The sequence below is a fragment of the Hipposideros armiger genome, unplaced genomic scaffold, assembly GCF_001890085.2.
Source record: "Hipposideros armiger isolate ML-2016 unplaced genomic scaffold, ASM189008v1 scaffold_141, whole genome shotgun sequence".
Lineage (NCBI taxonomy): Eukaryota > Metazoa > Chordata > Mammalia > Chiroptera > Hipposideridae > Hipposideros > Hipposideros armiger.
This window is the reverse complement of record NW_017731491.1, coordinates 593,326-611,026: the sequence shown is the minus strand read 5'-3', so window position 1 is coordinate 611,026 and position 17,701 is coordinate 593,326. Positions and strand designations below refer to the sequence as shown.

Sequence of the window (17,701 nt, the reverse complement as noted above, 5' to 3'; positions counted from 1 at the left end):
TCTCTATAATTATTAGTTACTTCATGAAAGCTAAATAAATGGAATCATTTTGAGATTAACTTTTTTTCACTAAGCATTATTTTAAATAAATGTATTTAATGAATTACAAGACACTTCACTTCTTGCCACAAAATATTCTAGCCTACAAGTGACCTAAGAAAAAATAGCTGCTGAAAAGATTATTAAGGTTGAATGTGACCAAATCACACAATACAGTCATTAACAAATTACTTTCAAAATTAGCAGGCAGGCAGTTATTCCATTTTACGTCTGAAGACCAGATCACAGAATAATACAAGAAAGTATTCATTAATGGTGCCTTCAAATAAAACCACAAATTATCTTTAGTTTTAAATTTAGGAAGACAAAAGTTACTCCCTGTAAGAGTATTTATCTTAAAGAAAAAAATATTCAATTTATAAATCAGTTCAAATGCAAACATTCAGATTGTCCTAAAAGTATAAAAACGGCTATTGTACCACATTGATCTTTCAAAATAGGTTTTCTATAAAAAATCTCAAGGAAATACCTTTAAAAAACATGTAGTAGTAGTTACTCACAAATGTTTCAACTTAATTCAACAAACATGTTCTGAGACCCTACTATGTGTTATAGCACTAAGAGTGGGGAAGGAGCCATATTTGGTCAACATCTTAATTTTTTATGTGTAATTTATGAGTCGGTAGGTTCCTATTAGCTTCAATTGCAAATAAAAAGTGGACGTGAGGAAAAAGAATATAAAATGCCTGGTACATTTTATACATACTAATAATATATAACAACCCCTCTCTACACACACACAAACACACACACACACAAAATTATAAAGATAAAGATGTGGTCGAGTACAGGCACCATAAATTGCAAATTTAAGAAAAACTCTACAACCGAATTTTCTACTACCTCCTTGTTCTGTGTAGACAACACAAAAATTTTAATCAATCTAATGTCTGTTTCACTGCATTACAGTCAGATAGCTGACTAAAAAAAGAGACGATTTTCAAAACCTCTGCAGTTAGCTCAGATTAATAGAAGAGAAAGTACATGATTGTGCACCTTTCTTACATCACTATACATGTTTAGATGGGCTGCTTCCCGGATTGTGATAACTACCAAAAGAGAAATAGTTCTGTATGTATTACTGGAACTCCTTCACCAATACACACAATATAGTCTAATGACACTGAGAAAAAATTATAGATACTGGACCATTATTTATATTATTAAGTTACCTTTCTTTAGTCATAAAATTTTTTTAATTAAAAATTAAGTTCCAGGGGCCGGCCGAGTGGCACGATGGTTGAGAACTCGCTTGGGATGCCGGAGGGCCCCGGTTCGGATCCCACATATGAGGGCCGGTGACACTGCCCTCCACAGCTGGGGTGCTGGGCGACAGCTCAACCTGGAGCTGGGTTGCCGTGGGTCGCCGGCGACGGCGTGGGCTGCAGTCCCTGTGGCGGTGGGTTGCCATGGGCTGCCGTGTGTGGCCAGCAGCCAGCGTGAGCGGCCAGCAGCCAGCGTGAGCGGCCAGCAGCCGCAGTGAGCGGCCGTCCAGAGGCCGGCGACTGATCTGCCTCGCCCGGGAAGAGCGCAATGATGGTGCCAACTTGGGCCAGTGAAGCAACGTCCTCCACAACTAGATTGAGGAGCAAGACGACGGCAACTTGTCTGTTCCCCTTCCCCCAGTTCCCCAGCACTGTTCCCATTCCCCCAATTCCCCCAATAAAAATCTTTAAAAAAAAAAAATTAAGTTCCAAATTTCTTTTTCTTTGCAGAAATTATTCCATAACTAATAAATCACAAAGGGGAAAAAAAATCACATGGGCTTCCTTCTCAACTAAGAGATTTAACTATCCATTTATCCAAAATAACGCTCAGCTAAAGAAAAAACAGTTCAAGACTTAATCCTTCTTCAAATGGCTTATGGGCACAATTTGCTGTTGTACTCTAAAAAGTTAGAAATGAAAGCTTCCTGTTCTTTTTTTTTTTAAACTTAGCAACAGATCATTTATTTAAAAGATCCTACAACTCAGTAATCTCTATTATGGGTTTTATTTGTCCATATTCACATGACTCTTTTCTAAGTACAAAGCCTGTTTAAGAGTTGTGAAAAATACAGAAACTTTTTATAAGCTCACATAGAAAAAATAGACATGACTATGCACAAAAGGATTTAGAAAAAAGAAAATATAAATGTCCATTAACTATATGAAAAAGTGTTCAATGTTGCCAGCTAAAGAGATGAAAGGTACTGTGATATTCACTGTATTATACAGTGGGATACCTATTCACATTAGTGAAAAACTTGAAGCAACCAAATTTTCAACATCAGACAATCCAGAACCAAAAATCTTGAGCAGCTCTGTACAACAGAACTTTCTGAAATAACTAAAATATTTAGTTATATATGGTAGTCACTAGTCACATTTGGCTATTGAGCATGTGACATGTGACTAGTGTGACTGAAGAACTAATTTTTAAATTTTATTTATGTTTAAAATCAAGTCTTTATGACACAGTGGCTATCATATTAGCACAGATCTAGAGCAGAAGTCAGCAAACTCTCTTTATGGACCAGATGGTGACTATTTCACAATGAGGTATCACTTCACACCTGTTAGAATGGCTGCCAGCAAAATGATAAGAAACTAGACGAGAAAGTGGTGGAGAGGATGCAGAGAAAATGAAACCCTCATACACTGTTGGTGAATGTAAGTTAGTACGGCCACCATGGAAAACAGTATGGAAGAGTTCTCAAAAAATTAAGAACATATGATCCAACTATTCCACTTCTGGGTATTTAGCCAAAGAATACAGGTGTGCATATATATCAAATATCTAATTCGAAAAGATATATGCACACTATGTTCACTGCAGTATTATTTACAATAACCAAGATATGGAAACAACCTAAGTGTCCATCAACAGATGAATGGATAAAGTACGTGTGGTGCGGTACACACACACACACACACACACACACACTGAACGCTATTCATTCTGCCATTTGTGACAACATGGATGTTGAGGGTATTATGCTAAGTAAACTAAGTCAGATGGGAAAAGACAAATATTGTATAATTTCACTAACATGTGGAATATAAAACAAAAGAACCAACAAACAACAACAAAAATATATGAACCCAGAGGCAAACAACAGATGGGTGGTTACCAGAGGGAAAGGGGAGTGGTGGGAGGGCAAAACAAAAAAAGGGGTCTGTTGTATGGTGACAGAAACTAGACTTCTGGTGGTGAGCTCAATGTAGTATATATACATGTCAAATATAATGTTGCACACCTGAAACTTATATGGTGTTATAAACCAAACTTATTATCTCAAATAAAAAATTTTCTTTTAAGTTATTGAAGAAGTGCACATAATACTCTTTTCCATATTTGATTGGCAAAATTAGTCACATGGCCTCAATTAGCTAATTGATAAAGTAGAAAATGTAATCTCTTAACTGAGCAGCCATGTGTCCGGCTTAGACTGTTACTACAGAAGGGAAGAACAGATTTTGCTGACTGATTAACAGTCTTTACCAGAGGGATCACAAAAAAATATAGCAGACTAGATTTTCAGTGTCTAAAACCAACAATGAGTTAATATCTAAACTATATATGGGACTCTTATAAATCATAAAAAAGAAAATAGAAAAGAGGGCAGTAGATATAAATGAAAAATTTAGAGGAGGTTAATAAGGAATGACTAGTAAATACACGAAGAAATACTCAAGTCCATTAATATTCAATGAAATGCAAAGTAAAACAAAGAATAGAAAATACTATGAAGAGTTGATAAGATGAAGAACAGTGACCTCCAATGGAATGTAAACTGGTATAATCATTCCAGAAAGCAATCAAGCAGTACTTGGTGAAATAATGTATTTACATGCTCCCTGACTCAGAAGTCCCATTTCTGGATATATACCCCTAAAGAAACTCTTTGGTTTCTATTTTGGACATGTCCGAGAATTTTTTTTTTTTTTAAGATTTTTATTGGGGAATTGGGGGAAGGGGAACAGACAAGTTGCTGTTGTTTTGTTCTTCAGTCTAGTTGTGGAGGGCGTTGCTTCACTGGCCCAAGTTGGCACCATCATTGCGCTCTTCCCTGGCGAGGCAGATCAGTCGCCGGCTTCTGGAGGGCCGCTCACTGCGGCTGCTGGCCGCTCACGCTGGCTGCTGGCTACACACGGTACCCATGGCAACCCACTGCCACAGGGCAACCCACTGCCACAGGGACTGCAGCCTACGCCATCGCCAGCGACTCACGGCAGCCCAGCTCCAGGTTGAGCTGTTGTTCAGCATTTTAGCTGTAGAGGGCAGTGTCACTGGCCCTCATATGTGGGATCCGAACCGGGGCCCTCTGGCATCCCAAGCGAGTTCTTAACCATCGCGCCACTCGGCCGGCCCCGAGAATGTTTTTTACAGCGGTGTTGTGAAAGCAGGGAATGGAAGGTAACTCACATGCTCTGAGGGAATGGGATAAAATGCAATGGATGTATACGCTGCAGTCAGAATCACGTAGTGTTGACTGAATAAAAAAGTGACATCTGTAACTCAATATTTATGTATATATAACACATACACTCTCAAAACAACACAATATAAAAGGATACCTCCATATTTAACCATATATATCAAACACATCAGAGTGTGTTTAAAGGGGCATGGGATAGGAGATCAGGGACAAAGAGTAAAACGAATAAAACGAGAACCTTGTGCACGCTAATAATGTGAACGCGCCCTGAAATGAGAAGTATGACTAACAATTCTCTGTATGTTTCAAAAAAGTTTACTGCATGTGTAACAGTTCTTTCCATTGACATAGAGGCGTCGCAGTTCCAGAAAGAAGACAGACACACACTGGCAGAGGCTCACACACAAAGACAGATATGAAACATGGCATGAACGATGCAGTTCTGAAACAACAATTTTTATGTTTCATGTGACGATTTCTCTGTAATGGAAGACAGCAAAAAGTGAAAGAGGCATAAAAGAAATGTAAAAAGGAGGGTAAATTTGGTCTGCTCATAAGGAAAACAGTTCTTTAACATACAGGGTAAGATGAGGATGAAAGGAAAAAAACTCAGAACATGGTTCTTAATACCCTATGTTGCAGCAGTCTTTAAAAAAAGCAGTAGAAAAACATTTTATAACGTTTAGTGAAAATATATTTACTATAATTAATGATACCTCTTCCAATTATTGCTTGATTCACCAATAAAAGGAAAACTACATTTTATTCCACTTAGAAACCCAAATTTATTTTCCAAAGGAATATCATTAACTATGTTGGTAATAACCAGCACACTTATAATCAATAGTCAAAGGTCTTGTAATTTTCCCCACACAGGCAAAATTATAATGAAATACACTTGGAAATGTATTTTTTCAAAAGACAAGCAACAGTTTGGCACCTAATATATAATCACAATGACCAAGTCAGGTGTGCAGCGTCCCCAGTACAGACTTTATTAGAGTTCAGTTATAAATAACACAATCTCTTGACATTGAAGATGTAGTTCTTGCAGATAAAGCCCAAAGGCAGGAAATGAATCTCCTCCCAAATGCTGTGTCTTATCTTAAAAGTAACCTCAAATTATTACTAAACTAATAAAGTAATTTTGCTTCTGAAAGTGATCTGATCTATTTTATTTTCAGCTTCTGATAAATCCAAGAATGAGATGGGGGATTATTGCTTTTTGTCTGACTATATACACTGAAACACAACATAAAAATAAAGAAAAAACTTTTTTTAAATGATTTTTATGGTAAAGTTAGAATAGGCAATATCAAAGCCTGTCAGTATATGAGGAAGATGTATATGGTTTTGTAAAACTAGAAAGCTAATTTTGTTTTTTAACAGCAAACTTGGAAGTAAAGCTTTTACTATCTTCTAATCAGAAATTGTCATTTAAAAATGATGAGTAAATAGGGTGCAATGAGATTATATACAAATCAAACAATAATTCATAAACATAATTATGGTTATTACTGCCTTCTTTAGGGAATTTTTCTAATATAATACTTCTTAGCTAATGGCCACAACCCAAAATGGAGATTAAGATTCTATTAAAAAGTTACAAAAAAGCCAGGCTACCCAATGACTGTCAAACACAAAGTGGGATGGAAACAGCACAAGAAACTTTCAGATGACTAATGATTAATGATAACAATTATTATACACAAGATATTTTTATTGTAGAAATATAGCTACCATTTATTACACTTCTACTCTGTGTGCCAGGCACTGTACTAGGCTACACTAGCTCTAATCCTTAAAATAAACTTTTAGTAAGTAATGTTAGAAAAGAGATTTTTTTTTTTAATGTGGAACTGAAACTGAGACATTATAAACAATTTACCCAAGATCTTAAAACTGGGAAAGCAATGCAAAGCTTCTGGTTTAAGCAGCCAAATTAATACATGCTCAGTCTCCTGCTTCTCCAAACCCTCAGAATGACAAAAAATAAATCCATAATCATGCTGGAAAACAAGAAGGGGTACCTTCAATGAACTGGAAATCTGAGGAACACAGAAAGCAAGAAACCAAACTGCTCACAGAGGTTTAATGTTAGAGAAGACGGGAGTGGTTCCCAGGGCACTACATGTTCTGACGTAAAGGACACAAAGAGCAAAGACAGAGAAGGTAGATTAATTGGTTTTTGCATTAGAAGCAGCAATGCAAGTGCTGCTTCCTCATATACATCTTCCTCATATACTGACAGGCTTTAATATTACCTATTCTAACTTTACCAGAAAAACATATATTGCCCTTTTGGGAAAAGGTAAATAACAGATTTCATTTCTGCCCAGAGTTGGCAATGGTGAATACTATTAGGATTAGAGAAAGAAATCAATGAACAGCATAAAAAAAGCCCAGAGAAACAGACCCACATATTTGTGGAAATTTAACGTATTTAATATATAATAAGTGAGCTATTATATCAGGAAGGAAGGCACAAAATGGTAGTTCTCCAACCTGTCATACTCTATATCCCTCTTTTATAGGAAGTATAGTGAAATGAAATGTATACATAATAAAAACTTTCCACAATTTTTTTTAAATTGTATTTTTTTTCTAATTCAGCTTTGTATACGCATATTATAGATCCTATAGAACTATACAGTATAAAGGGAAAGTAATTTATAATAGAATAATATATACTATACATCAGTATGTAAGTTCACAAGCACGTTAGAAGACAGTAAGTTGTCCGTGGTGATTCTACCATGCAGAATCACTGTCATCACCATTAATGCTAAAAACACAAATGCTGGCTGCAGAATTGGTGACCCAAATACCAAAAGTGACACTGGTGACAGTGACCTGATTTTTTAAAATGGTGAACTCTTGGTAAAGTTCTAAACAAAATAATACATAATCTTCCCTCAATCTAAAAGATAATCAAATTAGGGGAAAATTTAGCCTGCATTTTGCAAAACAAAAAAAAATACTTTTAAAAAAGTATTTTAAATTTTATTTAATTTAAAATATTTTAATAAAAATAAATTGTACAAACATATTTTGAGTTTATGTGTAAAAAAAACTTAGGGGGCCGGCCGAGTGGCATGCTGGTTGAGTTGGCTTGGGACGCCAGCTCTGAGTAGCAGGGCCCCGGTTTGGATCCCACATGAGGGCCAGTGACGCTGAGCCCTCTACAGCTAAGATGGTGAACAACAGCTCGACCTGCAGCTGGGCTGCTGTGAGTCGCCGGCAACAGTGTAGGCTGCAGTGGGGTTGGCCGGCAGCGGATGTGAGCTTTCATGAGCTGCCATGAGCCACTGGAGCGACTGCCTCACCCAGGAAGAGTGCAATGATAATACCAACATGGGCCAGTGAAGCAACGTCCTCCACAATTAGACTGAAGAACAAAAGGACAGCAACTTGTCTATTCCCCTCCTCCAATTCCCCAATTAAAAAAAAAAAAGAACTGAGGTCCTAGGCTCATAAAATTATAAATAGCTTTTCATTTATAAACATGTTGAGAGGGATTTTACCTATATGGGTGGGGGTAATGAGATGCAGAAGAATATCTACCATCCCTGGCCCACATCCAAAATTGGTGTCAATCTGCACTCTCAATTAACTGTGATCAGCAAAAGCCATTCTACAAATTTCTTAATGCCACTCTGGAAGTAGTAATACCCCCACTGCAAACCCTTAGGATAAGACTGTTTAAAAAAAAAACAAAAACCTGTACAATAGAATTTCCACTTCGTTGAAAATTCATAGTCCCATATCCTCAAAATAGTCCTAAGCCACTGGAAGACAGACTTGTGTAATTTCACATGATAGAAACCATGTCTCTCTGAAGTTTGTCTGATCTCTGCCAGTCCCCCCAACTACCCCTCTTTCTATTGCTTCTGAAACCCTCTCAAACTTTTAAGATTCCATTATAAACAACCTGTCTCTTAGAGGGAGTATATTATAATGTTTAAAAGTATGGACTCCAGAATCAGGCAGATCTTCTGGGTTCAAATCTACCTCTATCACCTAAGTACTCTGTGTGTGACATAGGCCAATTTATTTAACTTCTTGGCACTTCAGTTTCCTTAACTGTAAAATCTCTCCTTTTCTTTTAGCTTAAAAATGAATGATCTCTATCTTAAGAAAACAACAAAAAGAAAAATTCCACAACTCTACCATTATTCCTTCAAACTATCATCTCTATCTCCTTCCCACTCTTCCCTGTCAAACTCTTTCAAAATAAGACCATGAATTAAATCAAACAAGTTAATGTTCACATAATACAACAATAAAAGAGATGGAGGGGGAGACTGTAGAGCTAAGAAAACATATTAAGGACTAAAACACCATTAGAGCTAATAAATAAATTAGAAAAAACAAGAAGCAGAAAAGACAACTGAAATACTGACAAATGATGAGGCAGAAAAGGGGTTAATAAAAGTGAGCCTAAAGGGGGACTGCCCAGGCCTGCATCCCCTCCCCAGGAACCATGCAGGCTCATCCCCTAGAGATCAATCAAGATGTCCAAGCACACCTGAAAAGAGGAGATAAGCCCCAACTGGTTTTAGCTGGTTCCTCGCACGTGCTCAAACTGCTGAAACCTGTCCATTACTTTAACTCTAACCTCATTATAATACAATTAAAATAAAATGAACATTAAGGCTTGTCCCCCCTCTCCTGCCCCCCATGAGTTTTTATGTATGAATTCTGGGTAAGATCATGTGCAGAAAGAAATTAGTTATATAACCAACATATGTCAATCAAAGGATCTCAGTCTATACGTCACATCTCCGGCTGTAAGGAAATTTACCTACCTTTTCCTATATAAGAAAAAGCTAACCTAAAGTTAGGTGCAGTTGTCTATTCTAAGACTCTGCCCCAGCAAATGACCCCTACCAGTGTTTCTCTCCTTACTACGGGGGCAGCCATCTTCTCTAAACACAGATTCTGTCTGCCCAACCTTCATAAAACTTGTTCTCTTACTTTTTTGAGGCTGTGAATTCTTTCACCTTTTGCGAAAGACCAGGGGTTAATTCCAATGACACAACAAATGTTTAATAATATCATGATTAATGCAGAGAAAAAGCTAAATATTGAGTAATTACCCCCAAAATCTGTTCAACCATCTCATCCTATCCAGCCAGCCCTACTTGTTCTTGATCCTTGCCATTTCTAAATTAACATGTAACTGACCTATCTGTTAAGTCTATTTATCACCTCTCCTCCTCCCACTAAAATGTAGGTTCCATAGGGCAGTAGCCTTGTTTTGTTTCACTGGCAGAGCAGGGAATCACTAAATACCTGTTGAATGAACTAATGAATAAATGCATGATGAATGGAAGACAAAGATGATCCTCCAAAATGATAACCTAGTAAATGGATCAAAGACGTATTATTCTGATACAATCACAAATTTCTATGAAATGAAGGAAAAATTAAATATTTAGATTAAAAACAACACACTAACACAAAGGATATAAAGATAAACTTAAAAGATATAAAGAAAATATTCACCAGTTGTCCAAGCCAATTAAAAAAAAGAGTCATCTAGAAGGATAAAAACAACAACAACAACAAAAACTACAGGGTTGTACTTCCTCATAAGAATATTCAGTACCAGGAAAAATGACTCATATCTACAGGTTTTGAAATATACTGTTATTCTAGAAATACTACACTCATTCAAGTAGGTATTTAGGTGATAAAAGCAACAGGCAACCATTCCTTAACAATCAAAAACTTAGGAAATAAAATAACATTGAATGTTAACTATAACTGAAAAAAAAGTAATTTTAAAAAAAGAACTTAGGAAATAATGCTTCTATGAGCACATGGTGAAAAACTATTCATCAATGAAATTAAGCCAAAGACCTTGAAAATGGAAAGCACTGGTAAAAGGACTAGTCGAGTTCAATGAATCAAATTAAATTAAAATCCAAGTATTACAGGAATGCAACAGATTTAACCGCAAAAAATTAATATAAATTCACATTAATAGATGCTAAAAACATTAAAACAATATTCACTTATGATAAAAATTCTTAGTAAACTAGAAATAGCAGTAAAACGTTACAGCAAACATCACATTTAATTGTGAAACTTTATATAAGAAACTCCCAAAAAGTCAGTAATGTAACGTTTCTATCATTGCTTTTATTTATACTGTAGTTTCCGGACAATACAATATGACACATGTAATAATACACAGAGAAAGAAATATAAAAGAATTAAAAGCGACAAATCATCCTTATTTGCAGACAATATGATTGTCTACAAAGGAAATCAAAATCAATCATCAGGCAAACTACTAGAACTATATGGGTGCTACAATTAAAACAACAAAAAAAATCAGAAGCATTCATAAATGAGTAATAAAACATCTGAAATATTGCCTCATACAACAGCAACAAGGACTATAAAGTACCTAGAAATAAATCTAACAAAAGATGTATATGAACTTCATGGTAGAAATTATAAAATTCTAATAAAGTGTAAAATACCTGAATAAATACTATGCCATCTTTACAAATGAAGACTGAAATATTAAAATATCAATTCTCTCCTAATTTAGAAATTCAACGCAATTCCAATCAAAATCCCTTTAGCTTTCTTATTATGAAACTGAAGATGACATTAAAATTCACTTAGGTGACCTACGGCAATTTTAAAGAACAAGGAAGGACACTATAGTGAAGAAGAGGCTGAAGAGACTAGTAAGACAATGTATGACTCTCTAGATCAAAAATAAGCATTTTAGCTTTTATCCTAAGAGAAATGGGAAGTCAATAGTGATTTTTTTTTTTTCTTTTTTTAAGCTGAGCCATCCTGCCATCTGTTGGCAGCTCAGCTCGGGCCAGGCATAGAACCGCTGCTGCTCAGAGCTCACACTCTTGAAGGGAGCTCTTAACCAACTGAGCCACTCGGCCGGCCCACAATAGTGATTTTAAAACCAGTAAGATGACTTTGTCTGAAGCATGCAAAAATGTACTGGAGAGGCTTAAAAGACAGCCTGGGAAGCCACTGAAAATGGCAGAGTATGGACCTACAAAAATTCTCTTCTCCATAAAATCATCAAAAACACTGGCAAAAAATGTCAGGATCAGCTTTTTTACAACTCTGGAAACTAACCAAAGGCTTACAGCAAACCAGGGAGCCTTTCTCAAGAACAGCTGAATCTCAGTAAGAACTCTGCAGCATTTTAACTTGCTCTATTTCCATCATCCCCTCCCAAGTACCACTGTAGCCTAAAAACAAAGCCCACAATCCTGGTAGGAACCAGCAGTCTGGCAAGCCACTGGAGAGACAATGGGGTTAGAGTTCCGCCAAAGCCCCTACCCCAGAAAATTATTATTGGAACTCCCTGGTGGTTCTCTGAAAGACAACACTCACAAGGCTGTCTTTATTGGACCTGACTGAGCTGCCAAGTAAAACAGCCTTTTCCCTGTGGGCATCTGTCAGAAACAATCAAAGACAACTGTTGAACATCAGGGCTGCCTGAGGCAGAGTGGATAACAGTTGTAACAGCTGGGACAAACAACAGGCTAACCAAAAAAGCTTTAAAAGCTGAGGAATAGGATGTCCATGAAGGGTTTTGAAAGCTCCAACCTATACCTGGGGATCATGAAGGCCACATGCATACAAAGACCTCTGGGCAGGATCAGGAAAGATCTGAGAAGTCCTAAGCTCTCACAACTGACCTTGAGAACTGACCTTGAGGCTGGGCACAAGCACGAAGTAAAGGCTAAGGCAAAGTTGTAAAATGCCTGGCTGTGTATTGAAGTTGTATTCCGACATGCACACAAGAGCTCCTGGCAGATTGGAGACTTATTAGTCAGGTGTTCAAGGAATTCTCTGTCAAATCATTAGATGACCACCAAGCTTACCAAGCAGAGATTACAGTGGTCACACACATAAATGAATACAAACTTTAAGAATTAATTCAGAAAAGTAACTAACAAAAAACAAAAACAACAAACCTTGGGAAGAGGGAAGGCTCTGGATTTCTAGAGTTGCCACACTGTATTATTTTAAAGTTTTCAACAGAAAATTATGAGACATGTAAAGAAACAAGAAAGTATGAACCATACACAGAATAAATGGTATTCAAAGAACTTAAAAGAAACCATGTCTAAAGAACTAAAGAAAAGTATGAGAACAATGTTTCACCAGACAGAGAATCCCAATTTATTTATTATGGAGAAATACCTAAAAAAAAGTTCCATGTTTGATTTGTCATGAAACATCTAACTATTTAAGTCACTAACCATTTATAATACTTGTGAAATACTGGTTATCACAAGTATTTCTGAGAATTGTATAGACCAGGGATCAGCAAGTTACAGCAAACTTCAGCCACCTCCCTTTTTGTAAATAAAGTTTTATTAGAACACATTTATTAGTCATTCTCATTCATTTATATATTGTCTAATGGCTGCTTTCACACTATCAGAGAAAAGTTGAGTAACTGGCCTGCAAAGCCTAAAACATCTACCGGGCTCTTTACAATATATAGACAGCTAAAACATTAGAGTAAATAATTCTACTCATTCTTGGAAGCCAGCACAGATATCCAGATCCTGACTGATGGAGCTCATACTCTAGTACAGTGACAAGAATTGTATGCAAACAACTTATAACACAAGGTATAAAAAGCTAAGTGCTCTAAGAAAGGCAGAGTGTCAAAAAAAGGGAAGAGATTGTTTCCAGTGGGGGAAATCTTGAAAGCAGCAGCCCCTGCACTGGGTTTCGAAGAATGGCTACAATTTTGACATATAGGATTGGAAGGCTTCCAATGGGAAGAAAAGCAGACTTATGAAAAAATACAAACCTGACAGTGTACTTTGCATGGGGGAGCACAGGTAGAAGAAAACACTAATAAGCATTTTGAAGTCAAAGGATAGGGAAGGCTGAAAGTGTCAGGATTAGCAGTTAAGATTTTAAATACAATTAGGTTCAAGAACAAGAGAGTAACAGTGATTCAAACTGACTTTGAGGAGGGATACTAGTTACAAAACTAAAATGACCCAAGAGAGAAATAACAAAGGTGGTTGCAATGGTGGGGGGGGGGGATAAACACATTACCATCACAGCAAAACCATTCAAACACTTATGATCAGATAGCAGCATTTGGACATAACACAAATCCTCTTACTCATACAGGGTAAAAACTCTTCATCTCTCCTACCTTTGAACAAAATTATTATTCCTAATTAGTTCTGATAATTTTAAAAAGAGGAACTATTTAAATAATAATTTAAGATGCTAGACTGTCACTGTCCCATTTTTAAACTAACTTTGGATACAAGCACATATTAAAATAGAATTCATTTGCTAGGGCCCCCTCTGCTGGACCACTGGAAGGAAGGTCTGATCTTAAATTTGGGCTCTTGATTGCTTCTGAATTGCTGAATAGATGGATTTGCTTCATAGCATCTCCTCTCCGAGCATACCAAACGCCCTCCTCAGTAGTGAAACCATAAATATAACAGTAAATATAAACCAAAATATCTTTCTGTATAGTTTTCAAAGCACCAATAACTTTATTGTTGATTAATTTTTAAATAAGAGATTTTATAGGCAAACCTCACAAATATTTAAATAATATACTCAACTAAGAAATTCACTACTAGTATGAGAAAAAGCTGGAATTCACCTAATTTTTTTATAGGTAAGAAAATTATGCTAAAGAACAGTTTTATATTCTGTTCATTAAGAACTAAGCTGCAGCTCCCTGGTCAGTGGCTTCTGGCTGGGTTCTACCAAAGGAAGACAAAGATGGTACATGGGAGGGTAAGGAGAAAGAGAAGACAAGTATTTCTCCCTGCCTTTCTTTCTAGCTAAGACTGAATCTCCCTAGTGGCTTCAACTCCTTCTGGAAAAGTCCAGGTAACCGGAGCCCCAGGCCTCTAGGACCCATCTCCTGTTTGTATCCCTCCATTTATTATTATTTGCTTATTACTGCTAATCTCTGCATTGCATCACCATCCTCTTTTGGCTTCTCACATCTTCTATCACCTATGTAACCAATTCTCTGAATTAAAGTCCCTCTACGTAAAAGGAGGAGGGAGAAATAGAGGAAGGGAAGGAAAAATGGAAGGGCAAAATGGTCCAGACCTATCTTTTCTGACTCCAGGGGACCCATCGTCCAGCCACCAGCAGCTTTATTTCACAATGGAAAAGAAACAGCAATAACATAAGTAAACTTTCTAGATCACTTTTATTTCTAGTGATTTCTAGATCACATTCTTCTCAAATTGGAGTATATGTTGCTTTGTATTATTACATAGCATGCCACAATGACTTACGTGAAACTACAGGATAAGCATGCTGTATTTTTGTATTGTGTCCATGGTAAGTGATTTAAAAAATTATTTGTATGTTAAAACCACAAGGGTGCTGTCAATTCAATGGGGGAATAATCTTCAACAAATGATGTTGGGACAACTGGATATCCACATGCAAAGAATGACGTTGGACCTGTACTAAATGCTGTATACAAAAAACTAACTCAAAATGGATCACAGATGTAAATTTAAGAGCTAAAACTACAAAATTCTTAGAAGAAAACACAGGCATAAATCTTTGTGATGTTGGTTTAAGCAACGGTTTTTTAGGTATGACACCAAAGCAGTTGGCAACCTAAGAAAAAAAAAATTGGACTGCCTCAAAATTGAACTTTTGTGCATCAAAGGATACTATCAAGAAAGTGAAAAGGCAACAACCCACAGAATGGAAGAAAATATTTACAAGTTATATCTAATAAGAGACTTTTATCTAGAATATGTAAAGAAATCCTACAACTCATAACAAAATGACAAATAACCAATTAAAAAATAGGCAATGATATGAATAAGCATTTCTGCAAAGATGAAAATAAATGGCCACCCTCACTGGCTATCAGGGAAATGCAAATCAAACCCACAATGAGACAGTTGCTGGGGGCAAAATGTGCGTAAGTAGACTGGCTGCAAAGGGGCATTAAAGAACTTTCAGGAGAAAGGGGAATGTTCTATGTTGGGGCATGTACATTTGTCACATGTCTTCAACTTATACACTTAAAAATCCACAAATTTTGTTATATGTAAATTATACCTCAATTTTTTAAAATGTGAGCCATCTAGAGTCAACTTCTTTAACAGAAGGAAAGCAAAAAGCAAAGCATCAAATATGTTCAATTATCTACCTACGCTATTAAATAGTTAATAAAAATTGAAAAAGAAGCTATTTTTCTGCCAGAGCAAAGGAAGTACCAGATTGATGCAAAAGTCTTTTAGAAACATAGAAAATGACTGACGTATTAGATAAGCACACATTTGGGGTTGTTTCTGCTATAAACTGTGGGGTTTCACAGGAAAACAGTTTTGGCTGCTAAAATGTAAAATGTTCACATTAGATTTTCTTGTTATAGTACTATTTATGGTAACTTTACACACTACCATAATTATACCAGCAATTACATTTAGCAGACACTGAATAACCACAAAAGTAGTCTCATAGGAAACTACTTGGCTAATAAAAATTCCTAGGAAATTGGTGACATCTTACTAGTTTATTTTCAGGCAACTTTACGCCAACAATTTTGTTACATCAGTATTAGCTGCCTGAAACGACTGCTTAAAATAACTGCAGTTTATAGCTTGAAAAAAAGTCTAATTATCCATCCATCACTTATAAAGAAAACGAAATCAATGGAGCTTCTTTCTTAAAATATTCCCTTTGATAATTCTGTAAATTATAACATTCTCCAGATACACTGTATTGACAAATAACTTAGACAAGCAAAGACATCAAATTCACAAGTTCAATTTAAAAATATATATATTTCCAACAATTTGGTAGAAAAACATGTTCCCTTACCTCATCATCATCATCAGACTCATTCCCAAACACTGATGGTTTTTGCAAAACAGGGAGCAACTGCAGTGCTTTCTTTGGCAAAATAAGCCCATACCTGCATATATTTTTTGAAATAGAAATTACACCATTATACTTAAATGTTAAAAATATATCCACTACCTCTTCAGATGAAGCTAGCAAGTCAAAACATGTCATGTAGCCTATGAACACATAACACTGTTTCTGATTTTCAATCACCTGAAAATTCTAATGTGTTAAGAGTTTAGAATTATTACTCTAAGTGATTATTTGTGGATGCTGGTCAAACTCAAATGCCATTTTAATCAAAGAAGAGAAGTAACTGGAGTTCAGAAATAAATGTTTTAGATAGTGAAAGGATAGCAGTTTTAAAAAGAACATGTTAGTGGAAAGCTCAGTTCATGTCCACTAAAAATAAAAACATTCTAAATTATCCTTGTGGTCTAACAAGAGTCAAGAAAAAAAAATTCTGTTTCCTACTGGGTACTTACATAGGCTTAAAGAAGTTATTGGAGAATGTGACCCACAAAAAAAATTTTCAAAGATTAACTGAGAAACCAAAGTAGCCATAAGGTAAATTCCCATTACACTTTATTACGCTCGCTTGCTTTATTTGTAGCATCTGAGAGAAACACTCCATTAGTGCCGACTCATTTAGTTTCTCACAGTTTGGCCTTTAAAATGCAGCAATCACAGGAAGCCACATCAAAAGTAAGGATTATACACCAAAGGTAACACTTCCAAGAACATACAATATTTGTCTCTTTTGCGGCAACGTAAACCCCAATTCCCTATATGCCTACCCTTTTCTGTGGCTTCTCAGCACAACATTCCTAAAACCAGAAGGGAGGGCGGGAATCGGGACCTGAGCTGCCAAGAAGAACAAGGCCCTCAAAGGAAGCCAGGAACTGTCTCTTCTCATTGCCCCTGAAGGCATCCAAACGGGAGAAACTCAAGCGCGGGGTAGGAAGCAAGACTGAGGGGCCTCAGACCGAGCTTTTGGAAAATAGAAAAGTCTCGCTCTCTGCCCCTCAGCCTAACTTCCTTTATTTCCTCACAAGTTTCTCCCTCAAACTTCGGGCTTCCATCCTGCAAATTGTGTGTGTGTGGGGGAGGGGAATATGTTCCTCAGGATTTCTCGCTTTTCCCCGTCTCTATCCCTGACGATACTGCCCCTTCGCTTCCAGCGCACTTTTACTCCTCGGCCAAAGACACAGTCGCGGTAGTTTCTCATTCCCCAGCCTGACCCTAACTCCCGGATCACTCACTGCCTGCCCGGAATCGCCATCTTGCTCCCGTCCGCTGAACGTGGCTGACGCCAGTGTGACGCTTACGCAGACGCTGACGTCGTCA

The 17,701-nt window shown here is 36.7% G+C and overlaps 1 protein-coding gene across 3 annotated transcripts in view; it reads right to left on the bottom strand.

The window, feature by feature from the left end:
• Positions 1–17,701, bottom strand: part of NSRP1 (nuclear speckle splicing regulatory protein 1) — a 33,099-nt gene extending 15,398 nt beyond the window's left edge. Inside the window, exons 1-2 of one of the 3 annotated variants that reach the window (XM_019650532.1) lie at positions 17,617–17,701; positions 16,331–16,424 (exon numbers count right to left, since the gene is read on the bottom strand). In XM_019650532.1, the coding sequence (XP_019506077.1) occupies positions 16,331–16,424; positions 17,617–17,636 (114 nt within the window). In that variant the 5' untranslated portion in view covers positions 17,637–17,701. The other 2 variants (XM_019650531.1, XM_019650533.1) reach the window with 2 other exon arrangements.